The sequence below is a fragment of the Aptenodytes forsteri genome, unplaced genomic scaffold, assembly GCF_000699145.1.
Source record: "Aptenodytes forsteri isolate BGI_AS27 unplaced genomic scaffold, ASM69914v1 Scaffold172, whole genome shotgun sequence".
Taxonomy (NCBI): Eukaryota; Metazoa; Chordata; class Aves; order Sphenisciformes; family Spheniscidae; genus Aptenodytes; species Aptenodytes forsteri.
In genome coordinates, this window is record NW_008795018.1 from 10,121,561 (window position 1) to 10,138,009 (window position 16,449).

Genomic DNA, 16,449 nt, shown 5'->3' on the forward strand with positions numbered 1-16,449 from the left:
TTCTCACCTTCCCAACTGTTTGGTTTATCATGTCTATGTGCCTCAGTCTCTATCTGTCTGTCATACACCTAAAAACAACCTGCCCAATTTTCTTTCTCTTCCTTGTGCTGTGATTTTTCAGATATTTAATTGGTTGATTTCAATGGGATTATTCAAACATATTATTCAAAATGGATTCACGGGGGAAAAAAACCACAGATGTCAGTATTTCTGTGAACCTTTTGATTGGGCATGGTATGCTGGTCACCTTTAATTTGTAAGTGTGTTAGATCAGTGATGTCTTGAATTAAGTCAATGAAAATCTGTCATTTTTTCTATTACAAAGCATTACTAAAATGTACACTTCAGTCGGGATCACACCTTTGTCTTCTGTCTCTGAATTGGTGAGAAATTGTATTCATAGTTTCGAAGCTCATTTTCTTTTACAAAGAAATCATATTATTTAAATCCTTTTAACAGATTGAGGATCCATTGGCTTTTCTTATCCTTTTTGATGAGGCCAGATATAATTTACTGAAAGGTTTCTATACATCACCTGATGCCAAGCTGATCACACTGGCAAGTCTGCTTCTACAAATAGTCTATGGAAATTATGAGAGCAAGAAACATAAACAGGGCTTTCTAAAGTAAGTGTGTTTAAAACTTAAAATTATGGTTTTAGATTAAGTATTTTTAGACAACACTTACCATGGAACTCTCAAATTTTAGGTGTGATACATTTATTATTTTTCTCCATCACTGAGCTCTAGTTCAGAGTAATCGCATAACCCTCGTAGCTTTAATAGAAGCTGGACATGGGGTCTGAAAAATATATTAATCTTAATTACTGCAGTCCCAGGCAGAGGGATGGAGGTTCTGTATTCTGTAAGTCTATACTGACATACAATAATATCAAAATGAGTAACGGTATTCATGTGAATGAGGGGTTTGGACAGGACTGAGACTTTGGACAATGCTGAAGAAACCTCTTACTACGTCCAGTTAGACCAACTTCTGGGATTGGCTTTCCTCCCTCTTTGAAGAGGACAGACCATGCAGAGATACTATTTCTGTTCTCTCATTTGTATGTGAACTGCTATACTAAATTGATCAGAAACATAGCACCAATAGGGCTCTGCCAGATGGTGCTTTTCTCTCTCCTTCTCTCTGCTTGCCAGCACAACAGTAGCTGAGCTGTTCTGGGATGTGGCTTTTTCCTCCCACATATATTTCTACAGCAGTATCTGAGCACATCAGGATTCCAGTTCTCTACTGTGTGCACCTTCACTCCACCCCCTACCATCTCCACCTCAATTCATTCATGTAACAGCAGCTGTGCTATTCTGAAATGCTACTATACTTCTCATCTCCTCTCATTCACAGCATCAGCTGAGCTGTCTTGGCTTGCCTTTTTTTGGTTGTATTCTCCACCATCAGTAAATCGGGGTGGATTTTCTGCTACAGTTACACTGATGTAAGTGTGGGCTGCCTCTGAAAGGGCTGGCTCTACTGACTGCACTTGTTTGTTCCTTTCTCTTCCTTCTGTTAGGTGTAGAGACTGTACCGTTACGGAGTAAGCTAAGTAAATGAGCTTACTGACTGGAAAACTTTTGGTTGGGCTGTTTAGTAGGTTCAGCTGTTGACCCATCGTGTCCTGCACTTGCACAGTTAGTAGACTGAGCATAGGGAGAATTGGTTTTGAGTGGGACTGCCCACACCTGCAGGAGTGTGCAGTTAAACGCAACTGGGTTTAATACAAAACTACGCCCACTGAATCCCAGCAGCTGCAGGGCAGTGTTCCTTTCCACACTGGGGCAGATGAGCAATATGGCTATGAGTTGACCCTGCTCAATGGAATTGTTTGACTCTGTAGACAGGACTACTTGGAAAGACAGTTCGGGCCAGAGAGAAGAGCCTTGTGGGCATTTGGGCGTGCTTTCCATCCATATTCAAATGAAGATGTTGGAAAATAGCTCTGTTTGTTCTTCTTCAGATAGATGAAAAGGTTTATATTCTGAACTTTTTGTAGTAGACATAAATGTTTATCAAAAGACTGGTCATTTAAAAATTATATCCAGGCTGTTGTTTGTATGAGGGTATCCTTGACCTTAAAGATCTGGATGCATTGTCCTGTGCAGGGTTTTTGATTGGTAGATCATATGTGTAGTTACTGACAAATATAGTTTAAAAATGACTAAATAGTCTCAAAAACCTAGTGATGCAACCTAGTTTAATTGTGCGTAAAAACAAACCAGCAAAGGCTTCCTTTTACTGTGTTGTTTGGTTGTGGGGTTTTTAGAGGCACTTTATATAAACATCTTCACTTTCATATCATGTAGTATCTAACTTTCATGTGGAAATTAATGGGCCAAGTCCTTGGTGGTGCTGAAGACAACAGTGAAGGAGAAGAGCACCTATAAGCTGTCATGTTTTCTGAGTATGTAATATTCTGGTATAAATGATTGCTCGTGTATCATTTTGGCTTCCAAACTGGAATTCACCAAACTGGTCTGTAATCAAGTAAGAGTCATGTGTTCTGCTAGCATTTTCTCTCCGTGCCATGTCCATGATGCATGACACAAGAGTGTATAACACAAAGCTGGATCTCCATTAACTGAAAATTACACTAGGAAGCCTTAGCCTACGTTTTAGGAATGCTTCTCACCTGACGAGGCAAGATAGAGTAGGAGCTGACTGTCTAGCTCAATATGTGACTTGAAGATACAAACTGGCAGACATTGTTCTTTCTCCCTACTTTGTTTAGTGAAGAAAAACTTTTCTCTGCTTTGTTTTTCTCTTAGTGAAGAAAATCTTAAATCTATAGTACCAATCACTAAACTAAAAAGTAAAGCTCCTCATTGGACAAACAGGATACTTCATGAATACAAGGTGAGATAAATAATCGAATCGTAGAAAATCCTGTCTTAAACGTTTATTTTTTGACTGTTTGGTTGTCAGTTAATGAACAAAAATACTGGTATATAAAGCTAGAAATGTGTATGTTCTGAATTTTTGGGATGTGTTGTTGGAATGCTGTTTTTCTTGTACAGTTACAGTTGATCTGTTTGTTAGAAGTAAATTGTCATCTGTTCATTTATCTTCAGTGTTAACTGTGTATTGGGGATACTGCCAATTCAGGCATACACGTAAAAAAATCTACTCTGACTTATATTTTCACATCTGCTTGTAGCGATAGATCCATAAAGTCCTTTTTGCCAGTGTAACATGTATCTTAGGGATCTGATAGTGCTGCTGATGCACGCGTAAGCACACACACAAACTCCTTTGACTAGAGCAGTTAATTGAGCAAAATTTTTAAATGTGGACTTGGGCTGTTTCTGTAAAAGACATCTAACTGAAGGGCTATGGATTCCAAATGGGGTCAGAGGCACCTGAAGGTTAAATTCGTGAACTTCATTAAAAAATTGTGGAAAAAGTGAGGTGTGTCAGAGAACTGTACTGGCTAACACGTGTCACTAAAAGTAGCTGACAGGAAACACTGCAGAGGCACCCAGGGAATGTTTCCAGGCCTTGCCTTTCCTTTGAGATGAGGTTACTCAATCATAAACTTTCTCTTGGTGCCTACACCTTTTTTGTCAGAAACCAGCAGATCATTCCTGTTCTTTGTAATACAGGTGAAGGAGTGGATGATGGTGGTCTTCCTAAGGCTATGGTATAGCAGAAGGCGTAGCAGAGTACTCTTTACTCTTTCTTGTATCAGATAATATGTAAGAAAGAGTGTAGCTTTCTTGACTTCTGCTCTTAGGCCATTATTTTGGGGTGTGGGGTATGGGGGAAGGGGAAAGGAGTTGCAATCTTTTGTTCCAAAGATATTCATATATTTTTTACATTTAAAATGGCTGTGTAGAATTCAGATAGGCTGTAATGCAGGGTGTGGATCCAACATGCAGGGGGGGCATCCAAAAAGGGTGGGCCCATCCACTACACCCACAGTCACGGCCCCCTAACTGTTGAAGACTTGTGTTCTCTATCGTGCCTGCGCCTTCTCATCTCATGTGTGGCCCAGCCAAGTTTTTTGTTAGGGTGCTTTACATCAGTCTATTTTGAGGCAGGAGCACTCTAACGATCCTTTGCTGTGACTGTTTCACTCTACTGGAGGAAGAAACAGAAGCTTGTCTCATTCTGATTGAGGGCTCCACTAAAGAAAAGAAAAGTGCACCTCTCTTTTGCTTAGAAAATAAAAAAATCCATGATTTTTTGGGGGAGGTACTTGCTTATCTTACCATGCCTCACTGGATTGGACCCCTTAAAGGAGGAAGAATGCTTAGTTTTAAGGATTGTGATGCATTTAGTGTCAGATGGGTGCATAGCTGCTTATCCCTGATGAGTCTGACATACTTCTGAGAGGTGCAAAATTGTGGGGCCCTGCAGAGGTTAGGTGTCTGTGGCTCAGATTTCTGAGGCTCGTACAGGTATCTGCTTTCTGCCTCAGTCTCTTTTGGCATTTAGGCCTTTCTGTGGCTCTGGGGTTTAATTTAGATGTAGGAAGACGGTTGCTGGGAAAGCACTTTGGGAATACTAGTTTAGTGGGAATTCCACTAAATAGTGTTTTTTCTTCAAATAACCACAACTATTTGGGAAGACTTGTTGATTGCCATTGTTCCTTTATTTCTAGAATCTCAGCACCAGTGAAGGTGTAAGTAAAGAGATGCATCACCTTCAGCGCATGTTCTTGCAGAATTGCTGGGAAATTCCTACTTATGGAGCAGCGTTTTTCACAGGACAGATATTCACCAAAGCAAGTTCAAGTAGCCATAAAGTCATCAAAGTGTATGTAGGAGTAAATGTAAAAGGGCTGCACCTCCTGAACATGGAAACAAAGGTCAGCTTAAGTGAACTGCCAATGATAACTGTTAAGCTTAATTCTCTTAAACTTTTTGTGCTAGTAGTCATTTCACATCCAACTGTTTGGTTAAACTTGACTGTGAAGATTTCCAAGATTTTAAGATCTTTATAAGGCACTATTAATAGAAAGCCTTGTATTTTTCCACTTGACTACTTTATAAGCTAGAACTAGATTGTGGAACATACTGTTCTAAGTCAGAGTCCTGTCTAAGTGAACCAAGGAAAGTTCAGTTCGTAAGTATGGAGAATATTTTCTGAGTGACAGTTTCCTACGTTTCATTGTAGGCTTTACTCCTCAGCCTAAAGTATGGTTGCTTTATGTGGCAGCTGGGAGATGGAGATACATGTTTTCAAATCCACAGTCTGGAAAACAAAATGAGCTTTATTGTACATACCAAACAGGTAAGCATTGTCATTTTTCATCCTTTATGTTTAATTATTTTTTCCTAAACTAGATACATGCCTCTTCTCTCTTGAGGTTGACCACCCTTGTACAGTATAAAAGAGGCCCTAGCCAAGCCCCTCCCCCCCCCAAATGATCGTAAAACTTTCTTTTTAATATTTCAGAATGTTTGCTTGTTTTCCTAGTATGTGAAGCCTTTAGGGTTCAAAATACATAAAATGCATCTGTAATCATTAGGGTAAACTTTTTTTTTTTAAATTGGAACTGTTTATTGTGTGTGCCCAATCCCTCAGACTCTAAGGATAATTCCAAATATGATGAAAATCACAGTTAGAGCTGGTAACTTTGCTACCAAAACTAGCGGAGTTTGAGATTGGATAAAACTGAGGATCTGTGAAGGCAGTGTTATAAAGCAACTTCACTGCAATTGCTACCAGCAACTTTTGATAGTGTTTGTGGATGTCTGACGGAAAATACTTGTTTTACCCATAGTCTGCATCAGTGGTAATATACCATGTTAAAATGTGTTGTGACAAAATTACAGCTTTGAGTAAGTGACAGTAGTTGCTTTTAATTCTTATATATTAAGGTGGTTATAGGGGAAGTGATTGAATATTTTGAAAAACACTTTCTGATATCTGAGAAGAATCTATGTTTTATTTTCCTTATTTCTAAAATGATGCAACTTCTAACTTACTATGTTTATCTACTTGCATTTGTCATATACTTAAATTAATTGTGTCATAGTTCTGAAATGCTGATAGAATTTAATTGTATACCTTTATATAGGCAGGTCTCGTCATAAAACTTCTGATGAAATTAAATGGCCAGTTAATGCCGAATGAAAGAAATGAATGATGGAAATGAACAGTAGTTATGAAACAGCATTTTATGGCTAAGCAAAACCCAACTTATTTCTCATCATAACAGAAGACTTCCATGTACATGAATTTTACACAATAGAAAAGTAAATTTGTACAGTTTTTTAACTTTGTACAGAAGCTGCATGGTCTATTTTTTTAAAAAAACTATACAACATATATATTCTTTTTATAAATGTTTTTGTGTTTCATATATAAGCTATTGTAGGGCTTGAGCTTAACCAATAAAGCTAAAGAAATGTAAATGGTTTACTGAGTTGGATGAGCATGAATCAAGTAAGGCTTTTGTTCCCAGAGGATTATGGGACTACCAGTGCCATTAAGCAAGTCTCAGTTAACCTATTTACCTTTCGTGTCATTCTGTGGAACATCAAGGAGGTTGTATATGTTACAGTATTTTGTAGACACGCTTTATTTTTAAGATACTGTTGATAAGTATGCTTAAAAGGCCAGTTAGACCTTTGAGCAACCACTTTTGATAAACTCCTGTTTTTTATTTGGTTTCTGACAAACATTACAGCTGGCTTTATTTTTACTCTTAACTTTCTCATACTTTGTATTCATATTTATTCTAAAATATTGCATGAGGATGTCAAAAGGGAAATACTTTAAATCATTCAGAAGCCATATTAAGTATTTAGCGTGCTTGTTTAAAAAAAAATGGATTTGTACTTTTGCTGTGCAATATAACGTGTATATGGGGGAGGGGGAGATACAGATTTACAAATGAATCTTACTCAGAGGACTTCAAAAAGTTTAATAAATCTTACCCTGGATTGCAACACATCTGCAGTAACAAAAACTCATGTAGGTGGTACTAAGTTATTTCTGTTAAACTAATTTTTCTACTCATTACTTCAGTTTCTTGAGGCTACAAGCAGTGCAGGATGCAGGAATGAAGATTTATAATGCAAGAAACTAATGTAAGCGTTATGTGTGCTCTTTGCAGGGTCAGGATTGGGTCTCAGCAAGTTGGGTCCCAAGTGTAAGGTGGGACCCTATGCAGTCTGAAACATATCCTTGTACGTTAAAATAGTATCCATAACACAAATCTTTAAAATTTCTGGTTGTATTTCAGGGTTTTAAGTGCACTTGCCTATTTCTTCCGTGTAAACTGCATGCTAAAACGGTGTGCAATATTTTGTAAAAAAGCTTTAAAAAAAATAAATTAGCACTTGCCTCTCAGTTTTCAAATAAAAGTTAAAATGAATGTTAGGAACTGCGCTGTTGTGTAGTAACTTTACTTAGACCTTACTACTAGTAAGTGCAGTTTAAGAAATTAAAGTAGTAAGCAGTTAAAAAAAGTGAACAGGAGACATATTTTGTAATCATCTCAGTAAGCTGTACTTTTCTACTTAAACTTCACTGGCATAAGTAACAGTAACTCTTCATGGATTGTTATATTTTATTTAAGGTAAGCAGTGCAACAGTCAGGTCCTTCATAGTGCATCCTTGCTATCACTTGGCACTGGTATCAGAAATACACTTCTCTACATAGCACTTTGTTAGAAAACTAGAGGAAAAATGTCAAAATGTGTGTCAGTTGCAGATTTAACAATAGTATTAATATGCCTTATTGCTGTATAGTTCTTTCTGCTAAATTCTTATTTATTACTACCTAATAAATTGTTTGCAACAAGTCACGTTTGTTGTTATTATTGCAGCCAGCATGGAAGTGCCATCAAATGTCTTACCAAGCAGGTGTCATTTCCAAAGGCCAGTATTCTCTAACAGGCTCATCTTCACAAGGCATGAAGGAAGATCATCAGAGAGGATCATAAGGAGGGTCCCATGGTGACTACAAATTAAGGTAGTGCACCTTGGAAACCACACAGGAACTCAACAGGAAAACTGGAACCTGTTTGTCATGGCAAACCAGAAGTTTACAGATGTTGCGTGTCAGTGGGGTCGTTAAGTAGTGAAAGCCTGGCTACGCAGCCCTAGCAGGATTCTGGCACCTGGGTATGTAGGAGTTTCCACCGTGTTGCTGTGACAAGGAAGGCGAGTACAGTCTTTCATCTAAAAGCGGGGAAATGTAAAACCAGAACAGAGAGAAGTCCAACACTGTAGAGACTGACCACTAGTAACAGTCCTCCTGTCTACCAAACAAAAAAAAACAGAAAACGAGCTGCCTTTGTAAGCGAGACTCAGCTCAACTCCTACAGCTTATCTAACAAGCACTTTTTAAAAAAGTGAGTAACTGTATAGCCGATGAGGCAAAGATTTGAGAGTAGAATACTCCAGCCAGGCACAGTAAGGCAAAAGAATAACTGAAAACTTAAAACTGTGAAAAACAGGCACAACTTTATCAAGCAGAACAATTAATCGCTGGGCTAGCGTGCTGACCTGAGGATTGTTCACCTCTAAGCGCAGGCCTCACTACGCACAGGGAGCGGACCCGTCTAGGATTGGGTGCCTTTTGCCATGGGGAAGCGAACCTGCGTGGTTCGAGATTGACCGACAGGCCCAATCGCGGCAAAACTCAAATCACCCACAAATCGGTCTCCGGCCTTAAATTTACAGGCTATCACGGCTCTAGCTCCAGCTTCACGCCCTGAGGCCGCGCCCACGGCCGGGCGGCGTGCCAGCCTCCTTCACCCCCCCCGGTCGGGAGGTGTTTGAGTTCAGGGGCTGGTTCTGCCTGCGGCACGGGGAAGGCAGCGGCTTGTCCGAGAGGAAGGCCTTGGTCCTGAGGGAAACCCCTCATGCAGCCCAGATGTCCTCCTGCTGCTGCTTTGGTGACAGGGAAAAGTTACCCTAGAAAGGTAGGGGTTTCCATACCGTTGTTAGCTCACAGCTAGATATGCGTCAGAAAAGAGGCTGTTCCTGAAAAAATGCAGGTACAGGCTCAACAGAAACAATGTATGTGGTTTGCAAAGGTTCAGCTTGACCCTTAAAGCTTTTTTATTTCTATGCGGTTAAGGATATTATAATAATTTTGTACAACTTTACCCCATCAGCAGGAAGACTTGTATTAAAGAAAGTAGGAAAAAATGTAGATCTATTTGAGGGACTCGTGTTTGAAGACTTACAACATAAGATGATATAAATCTCCCTATAAGGCGGGAGGAAAAGACCAACTAATACCTTTGGTTTGTCAACAGGCAGTCAAGTGAAGTTGGGAAAATACTGTTTATGATGGTGCATCACTAGTGCAAGAGAACAAAAGTTTAACATAGTAAAGTTTAAAGCAGGAAGAACATGCAAACAGAGCTCTAGAAAACTCTGAAATGTCCACTAAGCTGAGCATTGTCAGTTGTCCAAGACAGCTTGGGCTATTCTATGAAATGTCAAGCAACAAATCACATATTTGTGATGTATGTTTTGTGATCTGTAGTCTATTGTCTGGAAAAACAAGGTATTAAATTAGCAAGCACTGCAGCAAAGTAATCCCTTTTTGGGGGTAAACAGAGAAGTGGGAAAGTTCACAAATGTGGAAGACTAGATTTTTATCAAGATCTTTTACAATTGCTAGCTTGGTCTACTAATGTTAAAACATATTATTCCATATAGATTTCACACTTACAGTTTGATTTCTTAAAAAATACTGATAAGAATCAATTAACAACCCAGAAAAAGGAACAATGTCTCTGGAGAAGGAAGAAGATGAAATTCAAGTGGTCTAAATACAAAAGGACTAAACAAAAGCTTTCATGAGGTTCCAGTTAATGATGCCAGGAAAAACTAATTACATTCATCAGAGAATCCTAAAGTAGCTGACCTAACGATGAAAAGTTTGAGTGATATTTCACATGAAGTTCCTAAAGCAGCTGGCAATGAGGAAAGCCATAAAATGACAGAAAATAGATGGTGATTTACCTGAAAAAAGGTAGGAATGTGAATTCTCAGCTGAGATAAATGCTGCCACAATGCCTTAAGGTGTCTCTGAAACAGGTGTGAGAAAACACACGCTACTGACATCAACTGAAAAGGATACTGGAGAACTAAGCCAAATCCTTTCAGAAGCTCTCAGTGGAGATGCCAGACCAGACGTAGTACTATCAGCAATGAATCCTGAAGGGGATGAAAATGGATCAACATATATGTTGCCTGAAGAAAAAGATGAGAATTTCACACTTAGACCAAATGATAAAGCACTAGGGAACATGCCTCTGCTTGCTTTTGAAACCCCAAATTTAAAATATTTGCTCTTACACAACAATGAAATAAAAACATTGCATTCAAATACAGATAATCTAATCTGGAAATCCTGACACTGACACTGTTGCCACCAGCAATACCCTTACTTCATAAACTGACAGTACTGAATGTCTGTCACAACCAGTTATCATGTCTCCCTAAAGAATTGTCAAAGCTGGTAAATATTAAGGAACTCTTTCTCAATCACAACAATATTGATGAATTTCCTTTTGCATTGAAAAAACTTGAAGCTTTAGAGCTTTCAGAGAACAAGCTAAAAACTTTGCCAGATACCATAGCTGACATGAAAAATTCGAAGGTACTCAACATTGATTCCAATCAAATCTCAATATTCCCAAGGTTCTCTGCTACCTTCCTAATCTAGTAATCTCTGCTATTTTCCTGATCTCAGCATGTGTGAGAACTTGATTCAGAGTTTACCAAAGGATATTAAAGTGATCAAGAAACAACAAGAATTTTCAATTGTAACAGTAAGCTTATATTTTTGCCTGTGCAGCTTTTCTGGTTGACGAAAAGAACTCAGAGTTCATGATAACAAATTGGAATTTGTTTCAGATGAAGTGGAAAATTTATGAGAACTTAGGTTTCTGAACCTTGCAAAAAATTATTCAAGAGTATTACAGATAATTTTTGCAACTGTACCATGTTGAAACATCTCATTATACGTAATAATTAACCCAGCTTCCTGCTAATATTCACAGCCTTAAACATTTAAAGGAGTTTTCTTTAAGTAGAAACTGACTGGACTCATTGGATGAACAAATACCACGTTTAAAAGACCTCTCCAAAATAGAGTTTTCTGGAAACACATTAACATACATTCCTGTTGAATTAAAAAATTGTATATGGATAACCACTGCTGACTTCAGCAATAACAAGCTCTCAGTTTCCAAATACACTGTGTGCACTATTTGATCTTAAACCCTTAAATCTTAGTGGCAACTCTATTTTAGAAATAATACCTGGAATTTCTGACATTAAAGATTTGGAGCATCTAGAGTTAAACACAAACAAACGGTCCTCATTTTCTGCATGCTTGTGTAGCCTTACAAAACTAGTTTGTGTGGATGTAAGTGAGAATGAAATCAATAGCATGCCAGCAGTGGTGTCCGAGATGAAGGCTCTCCAGGTACTGCTGTTCCACCATAATGAGTTTGACTCATTTCCTGAAGAACTGTGTTCTTTAAAGTGTTTAAAAACTTGCAGATTAGCAATCTGGAAGTGATCAAAGACCTAAATGTATCAAACAACTGGTTTGCATCTTTTCCTTCTGAAATATGTCATCTTTCTTCACTGGAGACGTTGACAGTGTGTCGAATGAATGGGTTGAAGGTCAGAGAACATTTCCTTTAGGTAGGAAAAACTTGTGTTGCACAGGTTGTTGTGCTGCAAAACTATTATTAACAGACTTCCTCCTAACAGATGTAAAAGCTCCTGTGTTTGAATACACCTAAGGTAAACAAAGAGCAGAGAAATAGTTTCTAGAGAGGCAAATACGTGTACATATTTACCTATTTTTAGTATCAGAACTGGACAAAAATCTACTAGGATGCACTTTTAATTAGAAATACTAGACGTGAACCTCACTTTAGTGTTATTGAGGTATATCTTGAGGTGATATTTTGATAATCTGATTGATCTGAAACACATCATCTGTTTTTTATTTTTCTAGTACTATTAGGAAGGTAGGTATTTTCCATCCCGATGGATATCAAGAGACAAAACGGCTAGCTGGAATTTGGTAGATAAACCTGCCTCCAAGATTCCTCTCTGTGAAATGAACAAATCCTTCCAACTCATGTCATACTTCTTAAAATTAGTTGGTCATTAAACTTTCACTGATTCAAACAAGAAAAGCTATATTGGATCCCTGATTTCTTAAAGCAGAGAAAATTGCTTCACATTTCTAAAATCCAAAGTTTAGTTTCGGGGTTTTTTTTTATGCTAAGGAACGGGGCAAAACAATCTCCTGATGAGTTAGGCATTTAAATATCTCTTTTCACCAGAATTTGCAAAATCAGTATTTCATACCTGATTTCAGAAAAGGCTCATATTTCTTGATACGATTTCGAATGTGGTTATGAGGTTACGATCCTTTCCAAGGGCTGGCTTTCTTCAGACCCAGGAGCAAAAAGTATGTGATCTTACGTCCGTTTCCCAGAGAGCTGTAGCTTTAGTTTCCACAGTAATTGGAGAACACTTGAAGTTCCAAGAAGGAAAGTAAAAATTACAAAAGACCAAAGTAAGAACAGAATGAAAAAGAAGAAAATAGGTGTTTCATTTTCTTGTGCCTGAGGAAGACAGAAAATAAAATTAGATGTTCTGAGAGGATAAAATTTTTCATTCATTGTAACAATGACCAGAAGAACTTCCAAAGCTGCAGCTGTGGAGGTATTATTCTACTGCATGGTTTTTAGTGCCTTTCTATTATCATGTCTAAAAAGCTTCCCTGCAAATTTCTGTGCTCAGCACCCATATTTTTATTGGAAAATAGCAAGTTAGCTTCCACTAGAATCAAAGGTCAGAAACTTTTATTGTTGGAAGTAAATTATGGGATAATTTTTTGCCTGCAGGAAAGTTACCTTTTAAACTTTTTGCAGAAGAGAAGGAGTTGTATCTAAACAAATGGTTTTATTTCTTTATCAGTTAACTAAAATTCCAGAGGAGCTATCTAAACTGGTTTGCCTCAGGGAACTGGACATCTCTCACAATGCATTAAAGGAGATTCCAGCCAGCATAGGGGAACTGGAGTATGTGGTCCATTTAATTGCAAATAATAATCATATCGGCCAGCTCCCCGAATCTATTACATCACTAAGAAATCTACAGCGACTTGACCTGAGCAGTGAGTATCAGGCATTCAATCCATTAGTAAAATGTAAGCATTGAATATGCCCCCAAAGAGTATAAATACATCGCAAGATGAGAGGGTGATGAAGTAAACAACCAAGAAGGCGACAGCTTTCCAGTTTTTAATGTATACTGCTGTGATCTGCCATGGCTTCTAACCAAGCATCCACTCTTAAATTTAATATTTTTAATACAGCTGTTGTAGGGGCCCCATCTGTGAAATCTTTTTAAGTGGCATGATTTTGGCAAGTGTGCTCATTGGGCAAATAAAGGCCTGACACGCACAAAGCATCGATCACTACAGCATGTGCCGGGCAGGGTCCTGCTGTTGACAAGACCCACCTTTTCCCGCTGCACAGAACACGTGTCATAGAATCATAGAATCATAGAATCATTGAGGTTGGAAAAGACCTCTAAGATCATCGAGTCCAACTGTCAACCCACCACCACCATGCCCACTAAACCATGTCCCTAAGCGCCTCATCTACACGTCTTTTAAATACCTCCAGGGATGGGGACTCCACCCCTTCCCTGGGCAGCCTGTTCCAATGTTTCACCACTCTTTCAGTAAAGAAATTTTTCCTTACATCCAATCTAAACCTCCCCTGCCGCAACTTGAGGCCATTTCCTCTCGTCCTATCACTTGTTACTTCGGAGAAAAGACCAACACCCACCTCGCTACAACCTCCTTTCAGGGAGTTGTAGAGAGCGATGAGGTCTCCCCTCAGCCTCCTTTTCTCCAGGCTAAACAACCCCAGTTCCCTCAGCCGCTCCTCATAAGACTTGTTCTCCAGACCCCTCACCAGCCTCGTTGCCCTTCTCTGGACACGCTCCAGCACCTCAACGTCCTTGTAGTGAGGGGCCCAAAACTGAACACAGTATTCGAGGTGCGGCCTCACCAGTGCCGAGTACAGGGGCACGATCACTTCCCTCCTCCTGCTGGCCACACTATTTCTGATACAGGCCAGGATGCCATTGGCCTTCTTGGCCGCCTGGGCACACTGCCGGCTCATGTTCAGCCGGCTGTCGACCAACACCCCCAGGTCCTTCTCTGCTGGGCAGCTTTCCAGCCACTCTTCCCCAAGCCTGTAGCGCTGCATGGGGTTGTTGTGACCCAAGTGCAGGACCCGGCACTTGGCCTTGTTGAATCTCATACAGTTGGCCTGGGCCCATCGATCCAGCCTGTCCAGGTCCCTCTGCAGAGCCTTCCTACCCTCGAGCAGATCAACACTCCCGCCCAGCTTGGTGTCGTCTGCAAACTTACTGAGGGTGCACTCGATCCCCTCATCCAGATCATTGATAAAGATATTAAACAAGACCGGCCCCACTACTGAGCCCTGGGGAACACCGCTCGTGACCGGCCGCCAACTGGATGTAACTCCATTCACCACAACTCTCTGGGCCCGCCCGTCCAGCCAGTTTTTGACCCAGCGCAGAGTCCACCTGTCTAAGCCGTGAGCCGCCAGCTTCTCTAGGAGAATGCTGTGGGAGACAGTGTCAAAGGCCTTGCTGAAGTCCAGGTAGACCACATCCACAGCCTTTCCCTCATCCACTAGGCGGGTCACCTGGTCATAGAAGGAGATCAGGTTGGTCAAGCAGGTTGGTCCGTGTGCTCCGCTGTCCGAGTAACATCGCTGGTATAATACAGCCTGTTGGCCAGGGGAGTTACCCAGTGTGGATTACCACGGGTGGGTTGTCCTGCCTGGATTCTCTGGTGTGGGTTATCCTGGGTGGGTTAGCTCACATGGGTTATCCTGGGTGGGTCATTCTGGCGTAGGTTCTTCCAGGTGGGTTACCCTGTGTGGGTCATCCTGGTGTAGGTTATCCTGGGTGGGTCGATACTGAGTATAAAGGAATACTGAAGAGACATATGGTTCTCTTTCTTGGAGTAATGTAGCCAAGTTTGACATACTCTGTAGATAAGCTAGACCTTCAGTAGAAGTACCCTGTGAATAGATGAGCTAAACATTCAGTAGGCAAAAGAAGACCTTGAAACTTTGTATCTTGGCGTAGAATAGATAAGGAAGCTATGCTGAAATAAGCTAGTTTGTGTAAGCAAAATGCGCAACTGAGCCAAAGAACAAACTGTGCATCCGCGAAGACACGGTGAGGAAGACTATTGACGACCACCAGAGGACCCTGAAAGACCACCAATGGGCATAAGAGTGCATGCGTCAAAGACTTTTACATATGTTAATGAGTTCCAGGAAATAACCTGAATGTGTTAATCATTTCTCAGAAATCTAATGAATATGTATATTCTAACTGTACATAACTTCTGTAGTTGAGCAACTCGGTGTGCACACTAGGTGGAGCGATCGCCTGTGCGCCCAGCGCCGCAATAAAGAATGCCTGCTTTCTAAAACTCCAAATTGAGTCTTAGAGAGTTTTTAATTTGCCGACTTACAGTAACAGGGTTATCCATTGTGCATTATCCAGGGTGGGTTGTCCGGTGTGGGTGAGTTACCCACTGTGAGTCATCCCAGGTGGATTACCTGGTGTGGGTTATCCAGTGTGGGTTATCCCAGATGAGTTACGCAGCATGGATTACCTGGTGTGGATTATCCCAGGTGGGCTATCTGGTGTGGATTATCCTGGGTGGATTACCTGCTGTGGGTTATCCCAGGCAGGCCCCCTGGTGCAGGTCATCCCCACACACGATCCTCCCATGCATGTCCCCCCATGTGTTTCTCCACGTGTGTTTCATACCCACGCACCCTGACGCAAGTTTACACCACATGAGTTTCTCCCCGGGAGTGCTTACCCCACGCAAGTTCATAGCCACATGTGTTTCTGCCACGGGAGTTCATACCCAGCTGCGTTTACCCCCATGTGAGGTCATACCCATGTGTGTTTAGTCCACGTAAGTACATTCCCACACTTTTGTTTGTCCACAGGAGTTTATCGCATGTGAGTTTTATTCCCATGCGTGTTTTGTCCACACACGTTTCCACCCCACGCGTGTTTATCCCCCAGTGTGCTGCTACCAGTCCTGGTTTCGGCAGGGATAGAGTTAATTTTCTTCCTAGTAGCTGGTACAGCGCTGTGTTTTGGATTTAGGATGAGAACAAAGCTGGTAACACACCGATGCTTTAGTTGTTGCTAGGTAATGCTTACACTAGTCAAGGCCTTTTCAGCTTCCCATGTTCTACCGACTGAGAAGGCTGGAGGTGCACAAGAAGCTGGGAGGGGGCACAGCCAAACTGGCCAAAGGGACATTCCATACCATGTGGTGTCATGCTCAGTACATAAACTGGGGAAAGCTGGCCGGGGGGGCCGCTGCTCGGGGACTGGCTGGGCATCAGTCGG

The 16,449-nt window shown here is 40.7% G+C and overlaps 2 protein-coding genes across 5 annotated transcripts in view; both read left to right on the plus strand.

Moving 5' to 3' along the window:
- Positions 1 to 7,772, plus strand: part of KRIT1 (KRIT1, ankyrin repeat containing) — a 22,700-nt gene extending 14,928 nt beyond the window's left edge. For all 4 annotated transcript variants that reach the window (XM_009275671.1, XM_009275672.2, XM_009275674.1 and 1 more), the window contains exons 13-17: positions 460 to 626; positions 2,781 to 2,868; positions 4,616 to 4,822; positions 5,131 to 5,247; positions 6,038 to 7,772. In XM_009275671.1, the coding sequence (XP_009273946.1) occupies positions 460 to 626; positions 2,781 to 2,868; positions 4,616 to 4,822; positions 5,131 to 5,247; positions 6,038 to 6,106 (648 nt within the window). In that variant the 3' untranslated portion in view covers positions 6,107 to 7,772. The remainder of the gene's footprint in view (positions 1 to 459; positions 627 to 2,780; positions 2,869 to 4,615; positions 4,823 to 5,130; positions 5,248 to 6,037) is intronic.
- A 2,084-nt stretch (positions 7,773 to 9,856) lies between these two features.
- On the plus strand, positions 9,857 to 13,179 carry LRRD1 (leucine rich repeats and death domain containing 1). The gene is given in 12 exon segments (XM_019471093.1): positions 9,857 to 9,936; positions 9,938 to 10,320; positions 10,323 to 10,628; positions 10,631 to 10,656; positions 10,659 to 10,752; positions 10,755 to 10,800; positions 10,802 to 10,893; positions 10,896 to 10,961; positions 10,964 to 11,168; positions 11,170 to 11,486; positions 11,489 to 11,643; positions 12,937 to 13,179. Coding segments are annotated over 12 exon segments (2,013 nt in total).
- The last annotated feature ends 3,270 nt before the right edge of the window (positions 13,180 to 16,449 follow it).